The sequence below is a fragment of the Lepidochelys kempii genome, chromosome 6 (assembly GCF_965140265.1).
Source record: "Lepidochelys kempii isolate rLepKem1 chromosome 6, rLepKem1.hap2, whole genome shotgun sequence".
Lineage (NCBI taxonomy): Eukaryota > Metazoa > Chordata > Testudines > Cheloniidae > Lepidochelys > Lepidochelys kempii.
Window position 1 is genome coordinate 2,646,123 of NC_133261.1, and position 20,933 is coordinate 2,667,055.

The following is a 20,933-nucleotide window of genomic DNA, read 5'->3' on the forward strand; positions in this document are numbered from 1 at the left end:
AAAAGAAGAATTTTAATTAAAGAAAAGGTAAAAGAATCACCTCTGTAAAATCAGGATGGTAAATACCTTGCAGCGTAATCAGATTCAAAACATAAAGAATCCCTCTAGGCAAAACCTTAAGTTACAAAAAGACACAAAAACAGGAATATACATTCCATTCAGCACAGCTTATTTTACCAGCCATTAAACAAAAGGAAATCTAACACATTTATAGCTAGATTACTTACTAACTAACAGAAGTTCTCAGGCTGCATTCCTGATCTGTTCCCGGCAAAAGCATCACACAGACACACAGAGCCTTTGTCCCCCCCCCCCCTACAGATCTGAAAGTATCTTGTCCCCTCATTGGTCAGTTTGGTCAGGTGCCAGCAAGGTTATCTTAGCTTTTTAACCCTTTACAGGTGAAAGGGTTTTGCCTCTGGCCAGGAGGGATTTTATAGCACTGTATACAGAAAGGTGGTTACCCTTCCCTTTATATTTATGACAATCAGCTTTCCATTTTTCAACAAGACTTTTATTTTCCATCTCCCGAAATGATCGTTCTGAAATCAACTGACCCAACTAATGGTGGGTACAAAACAACGAACAGCTGACAGCCAGTAGTGACTCACAAATAATCAATAACTGGCAGCTCTTAATGAATATAAAATAACTAATTATACAAGTTAGTTAATTGGCTAAGTGAAGTAAAAGGCCTAACACAGAACCGGATGGCATTTCTTTTTGTCTTTCTGTATCGTGATAACTTTTTGAGACCACATCTGATCAATTCCCATATTTCAGGGGATATCCTAGGCATCAGTGGGAAGAACCCCACTGATTTGGGGTGGGGAGAGAGGGGTAAATTGGAAAACCCCAAAAGCCCAATTTCCATTTAGATCTGGTGAGTAGCATCAGCAGCCAATGGGAAAACCACTCTGGGGAAGAGGGGTAGCAGGAACTTCTGGGTGCTGAGCAGGGAGAATGGGGGGCACACAGAGTCCCTGGCATGGGGGCAGGGGGAATGAGACACACAAAGCCCCTGGCTTGGGGGGAAAGGGAGTGGGGCACACAGAGGTAGGACTGGGGGATGGGACATAGGGTCAGGGTTAGGGCTGGTTGGAAATACTCCAATGGAACATTTTTCCCATCACAAACCCTTCACTAACGCAGAGCGACGCGGGTTGCCCAGGGCTGGCTCCTGCCCATCCAGGCTCAGTGTCTGGGTGTCGCGCAAGGGCAAGTTGCTCCTGCCCCATATGGGGCTGTCATGAACATACAGCTAAGGGTAGCATAAAATCCCTCCTTTACCTGTAAAGGGTTAAGAAGCTCAGATAACCTGGTTGGCATGTGACCAAAAGGACCAATAAGGGGAGAAGATACTTTCAAATCTGTGGGGGAAGGTTTTTGTTTGGTGTTCCTTTGTTCTCCCCGGGTCAGCAAGGAACCAGGGCAGGGAAAATACATCTCCCAAAGCCATACCTGAACTAAGCATCTAAGATTACAAAAATTGTAAGAGGAAGGAAATGAGTTAGTTTATCTTTTGTTTTAGCTTGTGAATTTTCCCTGTGCTAAGAGGGGGGGTTTATCCCTGTTTTTGTAACTTTGAAGTTTTGCCTAGAGGGGAATCCTCTATATTTTGAATCTGATTACCCTGAAACATTACCTTCCATCCTGATTTTAAAGAGGTGCTTCTTTTACTTTTTTCTTTATAATAAAGTCCTGGTTTTTTAAATAATCTGATTGGTTTTAGTGTCCTAAAACCCAGGGATTTGGTCTGTGCTCACCTGTACCAATTGGTGAGGATATTATTCTCAAGCCTCCCCAGGAAAAGGGGTGAAGGGGCTTGGGGGGAATATTTTGGGGAACAGGAACTCCAAGTGGTTCTTTTCCTTGAGTCTTTGTCTAACTCACTTGGTGGTGGCAGCATACCGTCCAAGGGCAAGCAAGAATTTGTGCCTTGGGGAAGTTTTTAATTTAAGCTGGTAGAAATAAGTTTAGGGGTCTTTCATGCGGTTCCCCACATCTGTGTCCCACAGTTCAGAGTGGGGAGGGAACCCTGACAGGGGCACAGGCAGAGTGTGGGGCTGGGTGCCACGGGCATACTAAGGTGCCAGCCCAAGAAGGCCGAGGTACGGTTGTGAGGGTGTTTCCCTTAACTCTGTTGGCCCTGACTTGGCTAAGTGCGACATTCTGGATGGGCCCGCGCTGTGAGAAATGCTGATTTCTGGGGGAAGCTGTATCTGAGCTAACCCCTTGCTCCACCCACCCCAGCTCTAGGTCACCAAACCCACCGTGAGCTGCCACAAGGCTCCCTCACCATCCCGGCAATCTGAGTCCGCAGACACATTTCAGATCACTTAGTGGAGTGAACCGGGACACAAAAGTTTCTTCTCCACCGGACCTTCAGGAGGTCCAGCACTCGGCTGTGAGAACCAACTGCCCAGAGCTAATTGGTTAATGAATAATAGCTGCCAGGTAATGATAAATAACCAGAAATATGACAGTCACTAATATTTTATTAATGGCTGATCATGTATTACTGTTCAGACTCACCACACCTGAAACCCCAGCCTGGGGCGAGATCGCTAGGTCTTTCTAAACATCAATAACAGGCTCTAGACTGCCCCACTCCAATCCCCACACCGCCCAGGAACTTGGGTCCCCCCGGCAGCGACCTGGCTGGCAGGTCCATGTCAGTAGAGTTGTGTGTATCCGCTGCCCCACCCACCTCCAAATAATCTGCCTCCGTCCGCGTAAACGAGCTGGGAATATTGAAGATCTAGAAAATAATAAGAAGAAAAGGTGAGCCCTCCCGCCAACCCCACACCTCACCTCACCTCACAGCAGAACAGCCCCCCTGCCGACCCCCCCCCGCCCACTCCCCGCAGCATGGCACCACCTGCGGAGCCCCCAGTCCCCGTCCCCTGCAGCATGGTGCCCCCACCCAGTAGGAGCTGAGCAATATGCTGAACACGGAGAGCTTGATGCTGGTTTCCATGGGGCGCTGCAGGTCCAGGCAGCCCTCAGTGTCCACCAGGAACACGGCCACCTGCAGGGACAGACACACAGACAGATCCACCGGCCACAGCGACAGGCGTCCTGTGCTAACGCCACCCTCGCCCCTGCCCAGCCCCGGCACCTCCGCTGCCCGGCTCCCTGGGGCCTGGCCTGGGCACGCTGGCTGGAGGCGGGCCCTGGGGGAGGAGCTTCAAGCTGGGAACATCCCCCACCCCCAACATCCCCCACCGCCCATTTCTCTCCCCCCACCCACTGCTCCATCCCGCCTCCTCCAGCCCTCCAGTCCCCCTACCTCCACACAGGACTTTGCACCCCAGACATCCCCATTCCCCTCTCCCCTCCCCCACTATTCCAGCCCCCCTGCTCCCTTAGAATCTTCCCCCCACACCACCCTCATTCCCCCCCCCTACTGCCCCATTCCCCATCCCCCTGCCCCACTCACCCTCCTCCCTTGGTCCTGGACCCAGAGGGGCTGGTCCCACATCCATACCCCCTTCGTCACGGTCTCTGTCCCATTACAACACTCAAACCCCCCCAGGACCTCGTCTTCTCGGTCCATCCATGACGCATCCACAGCCTCCTGTAGGGGGAGACCAGGGCAAGGTCAGGAGGGAACGGGGTTTGGGTCTGGGGTCCTGAGGGAGCAGGGGAGGGGGTGGAGTCCTAGCGGTCTGGGAGTGAGGGTACGGCTGGAGAGTGGGTCCGGTGATACATGGGGAGGGCATGGGGCCTGTGCTGCAGGGGGAGGGGCCATGGCTGGAGGGTGGGGCCTATGTTGCTTGGTGGGGGGGGCATGGTTGGAGGGTGGGGCCTCAGTTGCTCTGCCCTGGGCCTGGTACAGGGGGAGAGCCCTGGCTGGGGAGAGGGGACCTTTGCTGTAGGGGGCAAGGCCTGGGGTGGAGGGGGCGGGGCCCTGTCTGGGGTGGGCGGGGTCTGCAGTTCAGGGGGCGGGGCCTTAACTGGGGATCCCGTCCTCACTCACCGGGCTCTGGAGTTGGCGCAGCAGGCAGTTCAGCAGGAAGGATTTGCCCCGGCGCTGCTCCCCGATGATGGACACCAGGCAGACGGGGGCATCCCCCACCCCACCCTGCTCCAGGCAGTGGCTCAGGGCCTCCTCGTCCAGGGTCAGGTCCCCTTCCTTGTCCAGACGCACCAGCTGCACCGGGCGGCCCGGCTCTGGCTGAGCCCCCGGCCCCTGCTGCAGGGAGAGAGCAGGGTCAGACCTGGGACTCCACCCCTGAGCCAGTCAGTCCCCTGCCCTGGGGCCTTTGGGACCCAGTGCCCCTAGAGGGGAAAGGCCCCTTTCTCTGATCTGGTCTGTCTGGTCTCACCACCTCCATCTCTTCCCATGAGGACTCTGTGATTTTCTCCACCAGGGCTCTCAACCGCGTGTCTGGGGTTATCCTGTCCCTGGAGCAGGGAGCCCGGCACGTAGGGCACTGGGACCCCTGGGCCAAGACCACACGCCAGTGAGCCACGAGGCAGCCCCAGCAGAAGGAGATGGGTTTGTTCAAGACATCCAGGCAGATGGAGCAGGTGACATCATCCCAGAGTTGCTCCATCTCTCTGGAACTCGTTGAGAGGGGGACCTACTGGGTGAGAACCTGGCACGCAGGAGCAGATGGGCTCTGATGGAGAACGGCTGATCTCTAGCCCAGGTGTGCCCCTTCCTGACAGCAGGAGGCTGGGGGTGGGAGAGAGAGAGAACACGGGAATATTTCTGTCAATAAGCTGTGTGACTCAGTTTACCTGCCCAGTTTGTATTCCTGTCCCCTGGGTGGAACCAGAGCAAGAAGACAGATTGCAAGAAGTCATGGCGGAGACTGGTAGATTCCAAGGCCAGGAGGGACCAAGGCTGAGCTCCTGGATAACACAGGCCAGAGAACTCCCCCCAATTAATTCCTGTTTGAACGAGAGCAGATTTCCTAGAAACACATCCCATCTCAACAGAGAATCCACCACGCTGCTTGGTACATTGCTCCCATGGGTAATTCCCCTCCCTGGTAAACATGGACATCTGGTTTCCACCTTGAATGTGTCTAGGTTCAGCTTCCAGCCATGGGATCACGTTGGACCTTCCTCTGCTAGACTGTGGAGACCATTATTAAATATTTGTTCCCCGTGTAGGTTAAACCAAAGCAGTTCGCACCCAGCCCTCATGTTTCCTGCTCCTGCACCTGGGAGGCAGAGGTGAAACTGGAAAAGGGGCTCTAAAGACTGGCAAGAAAATATATAGAACCCCTCTATTTTTGCGGGGGGAGGGTGTGAACATCTGGGGGGCTGGCTCTCCTTGCCTGGCTTAGCTTGTCCCTGTAAATGTCCTGATCGTGGCTAACAAAAGACAAGTCACGTTCTGTTGAATTCCACAGACCCAAAGTTTTAGCTGGTTGAACTGAGTCAGAGTTTGACTGTTTCAAATCATGCCATGAGCCAGGCCCAGCGTTGGGGGTAGATTAGCTGCTGTCTCTGCCTGTCTCTCTGCTGGACAGACAGCAAGGTCGGAACTGCCCCTGCCTGGCAGGAACCCCACATTAATTTGCACCCCACAGAGAGCCGAGCGCTCTCATGTGACTGGGCAATGCCCCAGCCCAGCTTGGGGAGGGTCGGTGAAACACAGGAAACAAATGGGAGGGAATGATCCTGCCCCCGGGGGGAAATAGATTGTGGGGGTCAATCTGGCCCTGTGGGGGGAAATAAATTGGGGGGGATGATCCTGCCCCCCTGGGTAGAGGGGGGATGGGCTAGATTGGGGCAGACACCCTCCACACACCCCCCCCCCACACACACACCGGCTCTTTCCTGGCCAAATCTTTACTTCTCTGCAGAAAAACTTCGTCTGAAAAACAAAAGCAAAACTCCCCATGTCTTTTATGTGCTCCTCCTCTGGTGAGAGTGTGAGGGTGGGTGGGGCGGTCCTGCTCTCACAGGTGCTGCTAGGGGGAGGGAGGGCAGTGAGGGTGGTGGGGACACAGAGAGGCACAGGGGGTGAGGCCAAGCTGGAAAAGCAAGTGACAGAGACCAGAGAGTGCAGAAAGAGAGAGATGGGGAGAAAGTCAGAATGTGGAAGGAGGCTTAGAAAAAGATGGAATAGAGAGACTACCATGGGGTGGTGGAGCTCTGCAAAGGGGGGCTCATCAGGTAGCCTGGGGAACTCAGAGGGGTCCCCATGAGGTGACGAGACCACCCCCTACACAGATGGCCAGGGCTCCTCCTATCTTCAGCAGTGGGCTGGGCTCTGCCTAAGGACCATTTGACTGCAGGGACCGGGTGGCTCAGTGGTAGGGGAGCTGGGAGCTCCAATTCTGTCAGGCATGGCACAGACCCTGACTGAGATCAGGGCCCCACTGTCCCAGGCACTCCACAGACACATCATGAGACAGTCTCTGTTGAAAGAGCTCAGGTGTAAACAGAAAAGTTTTATCATCCCCATTTTGAAAATGGGGAAACTGAGGCCACCAGGGCTTTAAGGTTTCAGAGTAACAGCCGTGTTAGTCTGTATTCGCAAAAAGAAAAGGAGTACTTGTGGCACCTTAGAGACTAACCAATTTATCTGAGCATAAGCTTTCGTGAGCTACAGCTCACTTCATCGGATGCATTTAGTGGAAAACACAGTGAAGACATGTATATACACACAGAACATGAGAAAAAACCAAAACCAAAAAACCAAACCTGTAAGGAGAGTGATCAATTAAGATGAGCTATTACCAGCAGGAGAGCCGGGGGGGGGCGAGGGGGGGGACTTTTTGTAGTGATAATCAAGGTGAGCCATTTCCAGCAGTTAACAAGAAGGACTGAGGAAGAGTGGGCGTGGGGGTGGGGGAGGGAAAGAAATAAACATGGGGAAATAGTTTTACTTTGTGTAATGACCCATCCATTCCAAGCCTCTATTCAAGCCTAAGTTCATTGTATCCAGTTTGCAAATTAATTCCAATTCAGCAGTCTCTCGCTGGAGACTGTTTTTGAAGTCTTTTTGTTGTAATATCGCAACTTTCATTTCTGTAATTGCGTGACCAGAGAGATTGAAGTGTTCTCCGACTGGTTTATGAATGTTATAATTCTTGATGTCTGATTTGTGTCCATTTATTCTTTTACGTAGAGACTGTCCAGTTTGACCAATGTACATGGCAGAGGGGCATTGCTGGCACATGATGGCATATATCACATTGGTAGATGTGCAGATAAACGAGCCTCTGATAGTGTGGCTGATGTGATTAGGCCCAGTGATGGTGTCCCCTGAATAGATATGTGGGCACAGTTGGCAACGGGCTTTGTTGCGAGGATAGTTTCCTGGGTTAGTGGTTCTGTTGTGTGGTGTGTGGTTGCTGGTGAGTATTTGCTTCAGGTTGCGGGGCTGTCTGTAGGCAAGGACTGGCCTGTCTCCCAAGATCTGTGAGAGTGATGGGTCGTCCTTCAGGATAGGTTGTAGATCCTTGATGATGTGTTGGAGAGGTTTTAGTTGGGGGCTGAAGGTGACGGCTAGTGGCGTTCTGTTATTTTCTTTGTTGGGCCTGTCCTGTAGTAGGTGACTTCTGGGTACTCTTCTGGCTCTGTCAATCTGTTTCTTCACTTCCGCAGGTGGGTATTGTAGTTGTAAGAACACTTGATAGAGATCTTGTAGGCGTCTGTCTCTGTCTGAGGGGTTGGAGCAAATGCGGTTGTATCGCAGAGCTTGGCTGTAGACAACGGATCATGTGGTGTGGTCTTGGTGAAAGCTGGAGGCATGTAGGTAGGAATAGCGGTCAGTAGGTTTCCGGTATAGGGTGGTGTTTATGTGACTATTGCTTATTAGAACTGTAGTGTCCAGGAAGTGGATCTCTTGTGTGGACTGGTCCAGGCTGAGGTTGATGGTGGGATGGAAATTGTTGAAATCATGTTTATTTTTTTTCACCCCCCTCCCCCCACTGTTCCTCAGTCGTTCTTGTTAACTGCTGGAAATAGCCCACCTTGATTATCACTACAAAAAGCCCCCCCTCTCCCCCCACCCCGCTCTCCTGCTGGTAATAGCTCATCTTAATATCTTAATTGATCATTCTCCTTACAGGTTTGGTTTTTTGGTTTTGTTTTTTTTCTCATGTTCTGTGTGTATATATATGTCCACACTGTGTTTTCCACTAAATGCATCCGATGAAGTGAGCTGTAGCTCACGAAAGCTTATGCTCAGATAAATTGGTTAGTCTCTAAGGTGCCACAAGTACTCCAGGGCTTTAAGGGGCACTGGAAACGCCAGGAGTGGTGACTGTCATGGGGTCAGACATTTTGCCCCATAGGAGACAAAGACACCTTGCGAGTTTCAGGAAGTTACCACTTCCTCTCCCTACAGAAATAACACCCCAGCAGAGCTGCCTCTTCTCGGAAACCAGGCATTTCTTGAGCTCCCCCCTGACAACTAGGGGAAAGGAGGAGGAAGAGGTGGACGAGTGGAGGAAAAGGACTTTAGCAGCCGACCTTGTTTGCGTGGGCACAGCTACCCTGCCCAGATGCTCAGCACAATGGGGCTGCTTTGCCCAAAGGATCCCTTTTGGCTGGTGTTGGGTCACCAGTCACTTTGTTATCGGGGCAGGGGTACAAGGGCTGGTATCCTTGTTGTGTGAATCCAGGGCAGCAGAACTGGGCTTGGCCTGCCCTGATGAGGGACTCCCCCGCAACTGACCTGCACTTGCTAGGCAGGGGACATGGGCGTCAAAGCCTAAAGGGGAGAGAAAGCGTGTGTTTGCAGTTGTTGCAGGGGCTTATGCCCTAGGTCCTATTTGACTTTTCTTGTTTCCACTGTGTAACAACAGAGCTGGCTGAGAGTTTGGCTGCAGCCCAGCAGAGCTGAAATCACTGGGAAGCAGGTCTAGGCCCTAGACTTGCTTTGGGACAGCGTTTCTGGTGCAAGAAGCTGCCCAGTCTGCTCTGGCATTGAGGCTCCCCCACAGACAGCTGCGTTACATCGGGGGCACTCAAGACATCCCAGAGGGTGTAGATCAGGGGTAGCTGATACCAGATGGAGCGATTAATATGTAACAAAAGAGGTGCCAGGGCTTACGCAGTTTTTTTACATTCATAAGTGACACGGCAAACCCACAGGAGCCGGGGCTCTGAACTGCCTGGCCCAGAGGTGCTGGGCTCTGAACTGCCAGGTCGGGAGATGCTTTGGCTCAGTCCTGGCACAAATGAAGCCCTTGATGGATTAGATTGGGACAAACTCCTTAAACCTGCACCCCGCTCTCCTGGCCCCCGTTCTTACCTGGCCAAATCTTCGCTTCTCTCCGTGCAGGCAAAATGTTATCTGAGAAACAAAAGTGAAACTCCCGTGTCTCTCATGAGCTCAGCTGCTGGAAGGGGGTGTGAGGATGGCGGGGGGCGGGGCAGCCCTGCTCTCGCATTAGCACTGCCAGGATGTGGAAGGGCAGTGGGGCTGGGGGGGACGCAGAGAGCCACAGAGGGGTGGGCCCAGGCTGGAGGGTGCAGAAAGAGGGGACTGGGAGGGAGAGTCGGAGTGTGTTAAGAGGGTGAGAAAAAGTGGGAACAGAGACCAACTCTGGAGGGACTCTGCAAAGGGGGGGGGTGCATCAGTCAGCCTGGGAAACTCAAGAGGGGAGCCCATGGGGTGAAGAGACCACCCCACATATTGCCAGGGCTCACCCTGTCTTCAGCACTGGGCTGGGCTCTGCTTCAGGGCCATTGACTGGGAGTGGGGCTGGGGTGGGGCAGGGGGCTCAGTGGTAGGGGAGATAAGCACCACAATTGTGCCATCAGGGATGGTCTACATGGTGCTGGTCCTGCCGTGAGTGCAGGGGACTGGACTTGATGGCCTCTCGAGGTCCCTTCCAGGCCTATGGTTCTATGATTCTATCCTGAGAGACAATCCCTGTGCCAAAGTTTTATCATCCCCATTTTGTACATGGGGAAACTGAGGCCCAGAGAGAGGCAGTGACTTGTTCAATCACATGAGGCATCAGTGGCAGAACCAGAGATAGAACCAGGAGTCCTGGCTCCCAGCCCTGCATCTGGATGACAAGATCTGTTCAAGTCTTCCTGCTTTTCACCATTGCTTCTCCCATTGTTCCCACAAACCTACTCTTGAACCTCAGAAACTTTCTGTCCTTGGGAAAATACACCCCCCACCCCCCACATCCTAGATCATGCCTTTTGGAGCAGTGGGGGGCTGGGAGCCAGGACTCCTGGGTTCTATCCTTAACTCTTGAGAGTTTGGGATTGTCACCTGAATAATGACTGGCAGGTTGTGGGGATGGGCCTAGGGAATAGGACATGAGGCCTTTCCCCTCCAGGATGTGACAGCTCCAACAGGATCTCAGCTGTTTATGAATTGTTGCCATTTGCAGTTCACACCTTTGGGCTAAGCAGAGATCAGGACCTGCCCGTTCCTGGCTGTGACATTTGACACTTAATTCAGTTAAGAAATTCATAGAATCATAGAATCATAGAATATCAGGGTTGGAAGGGACCCCAGAAGGTCATCTAGTCCAACCCCCTGCTCAAAGCAGGACCAATTCCCAGTTAAATCATCCCAGCCAGGGCTTTGTCAAGCCTGACCTTAAAAACCTCTAAGGAAGGAGATTCTACCACCTCCCTAGGTAACGCATTCCAGTGTTTCACCACCCTCCTAGTGAAAAAGTTTTTCCTAATATCCAATCTAAACCTTCCTTTGTGTAGGAATAACAACCCCAGAGATTGACTGTGGACATGAGCAGCCTTTGCATCTTGGAGTCCCTACCAGGAAATATTAACAACAGACCATAGCCAGGAGATTCCTGTTTCTTCTCCTTTAACCTCTGGCCTCATCTCTGCTAGGGAAAAAGGTGTGTTACCGACCCGCAGACAAAGCAGCACTTTGCACTGGGTTCGTTTCTTCTCTGACTCAGATGGAAACTGAAAGAAACAAGGGAACGGCTCTTTCTGCAAAACAAGTGATTTAGCAGATTTCATGCTGGCTGCATGCCTGGAGAGCAGACACAGCCACCCAGAAGGCACTGAGTTGCAGCTGAGGCTGGGATGGGACAGGTGGGTAAACTACAGAGTGACACTGATGTTTTCTCAGTGGGGACCTTGCTGTCACCAAGGACTGTTCTGAACCTCACATCTGTAGAGGGCTCTGTGAGCATCTCTTTCTTCAGGCCTTTACTGCCTTTGGGTAGGACAGCCTGTGACACTGGACCTCACAGTAGCACCCTTGAACCCCCATATTCACCACTGTGATAGGATTATGAGATGTTTTGTATTATGCATTCCTTGTGAGGCATCATTTAAAAAGTCTTGATCTGTTGAATGCTAACATCCTGTTGGGTTGGATGTACTCTCATTGCATGGGGAGTGTCAAGGTTCCTTCCCCACTCTGAACTCTAGGGTACAGATGTGGGGACCTGCATGAAAACCTCCTAAGCTTACTTTCACCAGCTTAGGTTAAAACTTCCCCAAGGTACAACTATTTTACCTTTTGCCCTTGGACTTTCGCTGCCACCACCAAACGTCTAACTGGGTTTATTATTAGGAAAGAGCCCGTTTGGAAACGTCTTTCCCCCAAAAATCCTCACCAAAACCTTGCACGCCCCTTCCTGGGGAAGGTTTGGTAAAAATCCTCACCAATTTGCATAGGTGACCACAGACCCAAACCCTTGGATCTTAAGAACAATGAAAAAAGCATTCAGTTTCTTACAAGAAGAATTTTAAAAGAAAAAAAAGTAACAAGAATCACCCCTGTAAAATCAGGATGGTAAATACCTTACAGGGTAATTATATTCAAAACATAGAGAATCTAGGCAAAACCTTAAGTTACAAAAAGACATAAAAACTGGAATATCCATTCCATTCAGCACAGCTTATTTTCTCAGCCATTTAAAGAAATCATAATCTAATGCATATCTAGCTAGATTACTTACTAAATTCTAAGACTCCATTCCTGTTCTGTCCCCGGCAAAAGCATCACACAGACAGACCCAGACCCTTTGTTTTCCCCCCCTCCAGCTTTGAAAGTATCTTGTCTCCTCATTGGTCATTTTGGTCAGGTGCCAGCCAGGTTATCCTAGCTTCTTAACCCTTTACAGGTGAAAGGGTTTTTCCTCTGTCCAGGAGGGATTTTAAAGGTGTTTACCCTTCCCTTTATATTTATGACAGGGAGTTATGAAGTTTTGCTCTGTTTGTTTCTGAACTATATTGTGAGGTTGGGAGATATCCACAGTCGACCTTACAGTTGCAACATAGGAGGACCAGAAAGGCATTGATGGCCCATCAGGAAGAATCCACTCTCTGAGAGACTCCTTGGAGAGGGCACGTAGTCAATGGGGAACTGCCTGACCAATGGGACTGCCTGACCCCCATGACAGAGCAAGGATCTTTCTAGCAACTGGAAGAGGGACAGTGACATCATCACTCCCCCACTCCCACATCTTTAGTCGGACTTTTGATACAGTGTCACATGACCTTCTCATTAACAAACGAGGGAAATGCAACCTAGATGGAGCTACTATAAGGTGGGTGCAGAACTGGTTGGAAAATTGTTCCCAGAGAGTAGTTATCAGAGGTTTACGGTCAAGCTGGAAGGACATAACGAGTGGGGTCCTGCAGGGATCAGTTCTGGGTCTGTTTTTTTCCAATATCTTCATCAACAATTTAGATCATGGCATAGAGAGTTCACGTATAAAGTTTGCGGATGATACCAAGCTGGGAGGGGTTGCAAGTGCTCTGGCGGATAGGATGAGAATTCCCAATGATCTGGACAAACTGGAGAAATGGTCTGAAGTCAATAGGATGGAATTCAATAAGAACAAATGCGAAGTACTCCACTTAGGAAGGAACAATCAGCTGCACACATACAAAATGGGAAATGACTGCCTAGGAAGGAGTACTGCGGAAAGGGATCTGGGGGTCATAGTGGACCACAAGCTAAATATGAGTCAACAGTGTAACACTGTTGCAAAAAAAGCAAACATCCTTCTGGGCTGTATTAGCAGAAGTGTTGTAAGCAAGACACGAGAAGTAATTCTTCCACTCTACTCCGCTCTGATTAGGCCTCAAGTGGAGTATTGTGTCCAGTTCGGGGTGCCACATTTCAGGAAAGATGTGGACAAATTGGAGAGAGTCCAGAGAAGAGCAACAAAAATGATTAAAGGTCTAGAAAACATGACCTATGAGGGAAGATTGAAAGAACTGGGTTTGTTTAGTCTGGAGAAGAGAAGACTGAGAGGGGACACAATAACAGTTTTCAAGTACCTAAAAGGTTGTTACAAGGAGGAGGGAGAAAAATTATTCTCCTTAACCTCTGATGATAGGGCAAGACGCAATGGGCTTAAATTGCAGCAAGGGAGGTTTAGGTTGGACATTAGGAAAAACTTCCTAACTGTCAGGGTGGTTAAACACTGGAATAAATTGTCCTGTCAGGGATGGTCTAGATGGTGCTTGGTCCTGCCATGAGTGCAGGGGACTGGACTTGATGACCTCTCGAGGTCCCTTTCAGTCCCATGATTCTATGATCTCAACGCCCAGAAGATCGTCTGGAAGGCAAAGACTTTGAGCTAGGGAGATTGGTCCCGGGCTGGAAGGGAGTCCAGTCTGCGTATTGAGGAACTATGAGGTGCCTGTAACATCTGTTAGGGTGAGACACTGCTTGATTCAGATCTTGCTTAGTCTATTAAAGTTAGAATTTAGACTGCATTTCCATTTTTATTTCTTAAGTAACTGTTAGCCGACGGCCGAGGATGTTTGGTGAGGTGCCAGCTATGCCCGTTTATACCATCCGTGACTTTAACCGCTAGGACACACTGTCCCTTCGCGGCGGGCAGCCCGGGCTAGGCTGACGGATGCCCCAAGGTCCTAACCACCCGTGACTTTAACTGCTAGAGCTCAGAGCTCCTTCGCAGCGGGCAGTCAATACTGACTGACAGGTGCCCCAATGGCAGCACTAAGAGCCTCTCCACACCCGTGACTTTAACTGCTAGAGCTCAGAGCTCCTTCGCAGCGGGCAGCCAGGATTGACTGACAGGTGCCCCAAGAGTTTGCCCCGTGGAGGCGGCACAACTCAACGCTAGGCTCTTAGTACTCTCACCTAATGGCCAGGCTTTAGAGCCAAAACGGCTGAGGTTCTTTAATTGTGTTGGCTGCTTTACAGTAAACCAGAGAAAACAAGTCAGGCTTATGCACAAATGGTTACCAGAATTTATTAAGCTAGATTCTAATCATGCGGTTACAAAATTGCTAGTGCCTACTTATTTAAATGTAGAGATGTTACACACACAAACAAGTTACAAAACTGAAGCCACAATCCCAAAGAAAGAAAACAAAGTATATAGCTCTATTTCAAAATATGTGTACACTAAAGATAGGAGATCAGGTGTGGGTGCTTCTTACCCTCCTTGCATCTCTCGATTCCAGCGGTGCCAAGCCAGGATCGGTCACTCAATTCCACGGAAAGACGAATAAGGGACAAGGCGTAGGGACCCTCTTAGCTGCAGAAGCCTTGGGAAGCTGTCACTTATCTGACCCGCAGATAGATAGTGAAAAGCACTCAAAAATCATGGTGCTGTAGGTCCCCTACTTATACCTCTGTACTCCTTTATTCTCTTTCTCCTTTCTTATGCCAAATTGAGGCTGGTCTGTCGGGGTGATGCCAGCTTTCGCAAGAGTACTTTACACTTGCAAGGGAGAGAAACAATAAGTGTCGACTACTGGACATTTATCAGGGTAAATATTTTCCCACCTAGGATATTGGTGTGTGTGCATCACGCTATTTAGTAGGGGCTAAGAGCCATGTCTGTCACAGGGCCTCTGCCTGCTGTGAGCTTAATCATCGTATCTGTTCCCAGAGGCACATTGTAGCAGCACACCTGTGCTTTCACAGCTTCAAAGGCTGTGCTGGAATATATGTTAAGTGCCCTGTTCCGGCTTCCTCCTGTGTTTCCAGCAATGCTGGTCTGAGGTAGGGGGAGGGGAGGGGGCTGGCTGTCTGGCTACAGTAACCAACTTTGATTTCTATGCCTGCTATGTATAATCACTTAAAATCTGCCTTTCTGTAGTTAACAAATCTGTTTTACGTTTTACCTAAAACAGTGTGTGTTTCTGGTTGAAGTGCTCAGAGAATCTCAGCTCAGGTTCACAAGGGCTGTTGGACGTCCACTACCCTTTATCAGAGAGGCAAACTTATTAATTACTTGTGCTGTCCAAGGGAGTCTTGAGCAGTGTTAGAAGGTGTATTTCTGGGGTGCAAGGCTGCAGCCTGAGGTGATTTGCTGGTGTGTCTGTCTGTGAGGCTCAGGGAGCATTCGTGCAACTTAGCTGGGTGTGTGACTCCACGTTTTGTTGGCTGAGTGATCCCAGCATCTGGAGGGTTTTGCTGCTTGTCACTCGCTTAGGTTTGTGAGATGCAGCCGAGGATGGAGAATTAAGGAGGCACAGTGGTCCCACAGTTCCAGGTTGTACCCTGGGGATCCTGTCACCCCCACCCCCATTCGCTAGTCGCTGGACCAGTGTCCCCCTATTTCTTCTCCTTCTAGAGTAATCAAAGCAGTGATGTCTGCCTGAGTCTGCAGAGAGCCTGAATCTGTAGCTCAAAGAGGTGTGAACAGCCTCTAATGTAACTAACAGCGGAGCTGCCTGAGCTGCAGAAAGACTGAGCCCATCGCTCAGAGAGGTGTGAACTTCTTGTGACATTTTGGGGTTACCTAAGGTGTCCGGGGTGAACTACTATCACTGCTCACAGCGTGGGAGAGCCGTGCCCATGGCCAGAAGGGGGAAATCTGCCCTTAACTGCCAAATGCTGGTAGCACTGATGCTCTGCTCTGGGATCCTCAAGCCCTGCATTTTCTCCTGCTGGAGAGCAGTTTACACCCCCCTCTCTGCTGTGCTCAGGTGCCCCATCTCTTGTTATCGGGACAGCTGCAATGTGCACCAAGCCTCTGCCTCCCGCAGCACCCCCCAGTTTATGGGCATCACCTCAGTTCCACTCTCCTTCACATCCGGTACGTAGACATGGGAACAGTACAACCAAACGGAGGTTTATTTTACAGAGCTGGAGACAGAGATTCAAAATAGAGGCCAGGAGAAGGGTCGGAAACACCAGGTTACTGACAAACATAAACTGCAGTCCTGAGCCTGTCCTTATTACCCAGCTCCTTTCCTGTCTAATAAGGGATCCCGCCCGCAGTGGCCAGTCCATGCAGTGCCTGACCAGTGCAGAGGGCTGGTACCCACCTCTCAAGAGACCCTCCTTTGGGCAGAACATCACCTCCATGATGGATCTCATCTTGTGTCCCTTTTCCTTCTCTTATACAGCCCCCAGCTTTGTCTCGTTTCACAGTCAGGGTCTTTCAGCTCAGCTCTGAGGGTCCCTGTTTCCCCTGCAGGAAGGGATCTGGGGGATCAACAGTGTGACACTGTGGCAAAAAAAAGCGAACAGCACTCTGAGATGTATTAGCAGGAGTGTTGTCAGCAGGACAAAAGAAGTAATTCTTTTACTCCACTCTGCGCTGATATGGCCTCAACTGGAGTGTTGTGTCCAGTTCTGGGCACCACATTTCAGGAAGGATGTGGACAAATGGCAGAAAGTCCAGAGAAGAGCAACAAAAATGATTAAAGGTCTAAAAAACATGACCTATGAAGGAAGATTAAGAAAATTAGGTTTGTTTAGTCAGGTAAAGCGAAGACCGAGAGGGGACAGGTTAACAGTTTTCAAGTACATAAAAGGTTGTTACAAGAAGGAGGGAGAAAAATTGTTCTTCTTAACCTCTGAAGATAGGACAAGAAGCAATGGGCTTAAATTGCAGCAAGGAAGGTTTAGTTTGGACATTAGGAAAAATTTCCTAACTGCCAGGGTGGTCAACCACAGGAATAAATTACCCAGGGAGGCTGTGGAATCTCCATCACTGGAGATTTTTAAGAGTAGGTTGGACAGATACCTGTCAGGGATGGTCTAGATCAGTGATGGGGAACCTATGGCCCACAGGCCAGATCCAGTCCACTGCTTCATTTCATCCGGCCTGCAGCAAGTCTCTGTGCCACGGGCCGCAAGCTCCGAGCCTTGGTGCCCTCCCGCGGGGCTGTAGCCACAAGTGCCGTCTCGCCCCGCTGCAGGGGAAGCTAGGGTTGCAGGCTGTTAAAAGTCCGGTCGGCTCCACGCAGCTCCCGGAAGTGACGGTCATGTCCCGGTGGGACCTAGGCGCAGGGGCGATCAGGGAAGCTTTGCGTGCTGTCCCCGCTCCCAGTGCCAGCTCCGCAGCTCCCATTTGCCGGGAACGGTGGCCAATGGGAGCTGCGGGGGCAGCGCACCTCCCTCGAGGGGCCAGACGTGGCGGATGCTTTCAGGAGCAGCACAGAGCCAGGGCCGGCACGGAGCCTGCCTTAGCCCCACTGAGCCGCCGACTGGGAGCTGCCTGAGGTAAGCGCTGCTGGGCCGGAGCCCACACCCCAAACCCCCTGCCCCAGGTTGAGACCCCCTCCCGCACACTAACTGCCCCCTGGAGCTTGCACCCCGAACCTTCTCCCACACCCCAACACCCTGACCCGCCCTGAGCCCCCTCCTGTACCCCAAACCCCTCATCCCCAGCCCCACCCCAAAGCCCATAACCCAGCTGGAGCCCTCACCCCCTCCCACACTTCAACCCCCTGCCCCGGCCCAGTGAAAGTGAGTGAGGGTGGGGGAGAGTGAGCCCCTGAGGGAGGGGGGCTGGAGTGAGTGGGAGGCGTGGCCTCAGGGAAGGGGCGGGGCAGGGGTGTTTGGTTTTGTGCAATTAGAAAGTAGGCAACCCTAGGGAAAGCCCTGAGCCTCCATGCCCCCGCCCCCCGTTCCTCCATGGGGTTGTGTGTGGCCCATGATTGATTTTTTTTCTGTGGGTCAATGGACCCTTATAGAAAAAAGGTTCCCCAGCCTGGACTAGCTAATACTTAGAACTGCCGTGAGTGCAGGGGTCTGGACTAGATGACCTCTCAAGTTCCCTTCCAGTCCCTGAGAGGGTCATAGCAACATGGAGGCTGCTGGGATGCTGCTAGGATGTGTTGTGTCTGGGGAACTGCCTGCCACTGGATTGTCTTTAATGAAGGCTCTCTCTGTTTCTCTCTCTCTAGGGAGGCTCAGAGACTGATGGCCCCTCCCAGCCACATCCAGATCCAGTGCCTTCATCCGTCTCCTCTTCTTTCTCCCTGGAGTCTCCCACAACTTCAACATGGGCATGGCTGAGGTGTGTGAACAGCATGTGGCCTCCTTGCCCGCGCACAACCAGGTTGGGGAGGGCATTGATGTGACCACCATGCTGGGCTGGACGCGGGCCTACCTGATGGACACCAGTCTGGGGTGCGTCCCAAACGGCACCTGCAGCCTATGCCAGAACCCACTGCAGGGAAGGTAATGGCAGAGATTGCCGCTGGCGGTGGTGGATTGGAGGGTCCACAGCTGGGGCAACCAGGACCTCAGCAGCTCAGTGGAGAAGCCAGACACGGCTGTGGTCCGGGTAATGGCGTCAGACGTGAAAAATGACTGGAAGTTGGAGCTGGAGGTGAGCCCCATGGCTTAGCCCTGGGTGGTCCCAATCCTAGCTATGCGCACCTGAAGGAGAAGCAGGACAAATGCATGTTCGAGCCGCATGAGGTGTCCTACGTGTATTACAGGTGATACTCTTGGGGGAATTCTGCACTAAAAAAATTAAAATTCTGCAACAAAAAATTTAAAATTCTGCACACCGTGTTTTCAAATTCTGCATATTTTATGTGTCAAAATAACACAATATAATCACACTAGTTGCAATTAGTTTTGGCCATTTATTTCAAAATACCTGTCAGCAGGTATGTCTGTAACAATACAGACAACAAAAAAGAGTCAGGAAATGTTTTTTTGACAAACAGATTCCTTACTAGGCACATTAATACAGAACTCTGAGTGATAATTCATTTAAACTACAATACAGAACCCTATTTGCTGCACCGCTCAGAAGCAGGGCAAAGGCTGGGGGGAGTCGGGGTAACGGAGGAGCTGAGGGAGAGGGAAGTAAATCGCTGGGAAGGAACCTGGGTGTGAGCTTAGAGGGTTGTTGGATATGGGTGGGAAAACTATGGAACAGGTTTTGCTGGGGGGCGAGGAGGGATTCTTAGGGAGCTTCCCCCATACAGACCCTGGTTGACCCCTAACCTCTCCTATTCGGTCAGACACATCTACCCCTGTCCACATGTGTCCCTCCACCCCTGCTCAGACACCCATCCCTAAGTGACCCTGTACCCCTCCCCCTTCCCCATGTGTCTCTGTGCCCCCACTCAGCCACTCTCTGTCCCTATGTAGCTCTACACCCCCTCCCGCATCACGCTGTGGCCCTGCACCTCCCTCCCTTCTGTGGCCCTATGCCTCCACTCCCATTCAGCCCCTGCCCCAGTGTGTCCTCCCCCACTAGCCCTTGTGAACCCCTGTCTGACCCCCCAGCACCCTGCGCTGTCTGTTTCCCCATAGCCCCTGCCTCCTGACCTGGCCTGACAGGCGCTGTGAAGAAGGCAGGATCTTTCTCTTTCCTAGCTGGCCAGGAGCTGCTGCTGTGTTCTAGCACCATAGTGCCCTCTGGTGGGCAAAAGGCAGAACTGCAGATGTTATTTTTTGCTGGGAGCTGCTGCTGTTCTTGCGCCACAGCACCCTCTGGCAAATGGCGGAACTGCAGGAACACATTGGCAGAAGCTTTTTTCTGCGCAAAAATGAAAAATATGCACGGCTCATTAATTATGCACACACGCAGTAGTGCAGAATTCCCCCAGGAGCAATCAGGTGAGAATCCCCTTCATTATCCCCGGCCTGCTCCCTAGAGCACAGCATCCCTTGCTGGGCCCCTGCCCTGCTCCCTGCAGCATGGCACCCCCCCGGACCCCTACCCTTCTCTCTGGATCACAGCGCCCCCTAGCACTGCACTGCGGCAGTGGGTTCAGCACGGATTGTGAGGGCTGAACACCCCCTACGGAGCCCTCTGACCCCAGGGAAGCCACAGAGTGGGCACTGGGGAAGGTGGGGCCCAGTTTGTGTGTGGGTGGGAAGGTGCCGGAGGTCTCTGGATGGCTCCTAACTCCTCTCTCTTTCCCCTCTAGGGAAGTTGAGACTCCCCCAAGCTCCCTGCTGATACCCCACTTCTCCCGGGCCCTGCGCCGCCTCCCACCCACCTGCAGCCTGGACATGTACAGGGCCCTGCTTTGCCACATACGGCACCCCCTACAAGAGCCAGGCAGCACTGGAGGGCTCATGGCCATTGACAGCGAAGTAGGATGTTGGGGTCTTCTCGGCCTGGATGGAGAGCCTCAAAGCCAGCCTGGCTGGGGCTCCTACTCCCTACTGCCCATCTATACCTTGGTGGGGCCGGAAGACCCCAGGTGGGAGGCACTGAGGTGGGTGGTGAAGGAGTATGTGGCTGAGCGGGGGCAGAGGAGGAGTTGCCCCCGTGGCTGCCCGGAGGGGGGCTATGCCGTCTCCTGGGACGTCTGCAAATGCTAGTGCTAGGGGGGACCCCCCCCACCAACTCCATGTGCGGCCCACACAGGCAGGGTGCTGTGGGGCAGTGGCCTGTAAGGGGACCCCACGTCCTCCACCGACCCCCACATCAAGGTCTCCTTCTAAGGCCGGGAATGGCGGATGCGCTCCATCAAGGACTGTAACAACTCCGCCCTGGTGGCGTAGGGTCTGGATTTGGGAGAGAGGAGGCTGACGGGGCACAGTGTCCTAGAGGAGCAGGTGTGGGACCACCAGGGCGTGTAGAGCGATGACTGTTTGGGGGCCTGCCGCCTGGAGCTCGTGGCCAGAGGCAGCATCTGGGAGACCTGCCACAACCTCAGGCGAGGCAGCGGGGTGGAGTATTACCATGTGCTGGGGTGTGTGCCCAACCTGGGGGTGCAACTGCCACGACTAGGTCCCCCGGCACGGCTAAGGAGAGGAACCCAGGAGTCCTGGCTCCCAGCCCTCCTCCCTCCCCCCAGCCACTACTAGA

The 20,933-nt window shown here is 52.1% G+C and overlaps 1 protein-coding gene and 1 pseudogene across 1 annotated transcript in view; one reads left to right on the forward strand and one right to left on the reverse strand.

Moving 5' to 3' along the window:
- LOC140912331 (uncharacterized) overlaps positions 1-9,294 on the reverse strand; it is a 28,031-nt gene extending 18,737 nt beyond the window's left edge. Inside the window, exons 1-8 of the mRNA XM_073346560.1 lie at positions 9,230-9,294; positions 8,651-8,686; positions 5,790-5,836; positions 4,750-4,863; positions 3,983-4,198; positions 3,443-3,580; positions 2,927-3,031; positions 2,711-2,761 (exon numbers count right to left, since the gene is read on the reverse strand). Coding sequence (XP_073202661.1) covers positions 2,711-2,761; positions 2,927-3,031; positions 3,443-3,580; positions 3,983-4,198; positions 4,750-4,815 — 576 coding nt within the window. The 5' untranslated portion in view covers positions 4,816-4,863; positions 5,790-5,836; positions 8,651-8,686; positions 9,230-9,294. The remainder of the gene's footprint in view (positions 1-2,710; positions 2,762-2,926; positions 3,032-3,442; positions 3,581-3,982; positions 4,199-4,749; positions 4,864-5,789; positions 5,837-8,650; positions 8,687-9,229) is intronic.
- A 7,620-nt stretch (positions 9,295-16,914) lies between these two features.
- On the forward strand, positions 16,915-20,704 carry LOC140912388 (perforin-1-like; annotated as a pseudogene).
- The last annotated feature ends 229 nt before the right edge of the window (positions 20,705-20,933 follow it).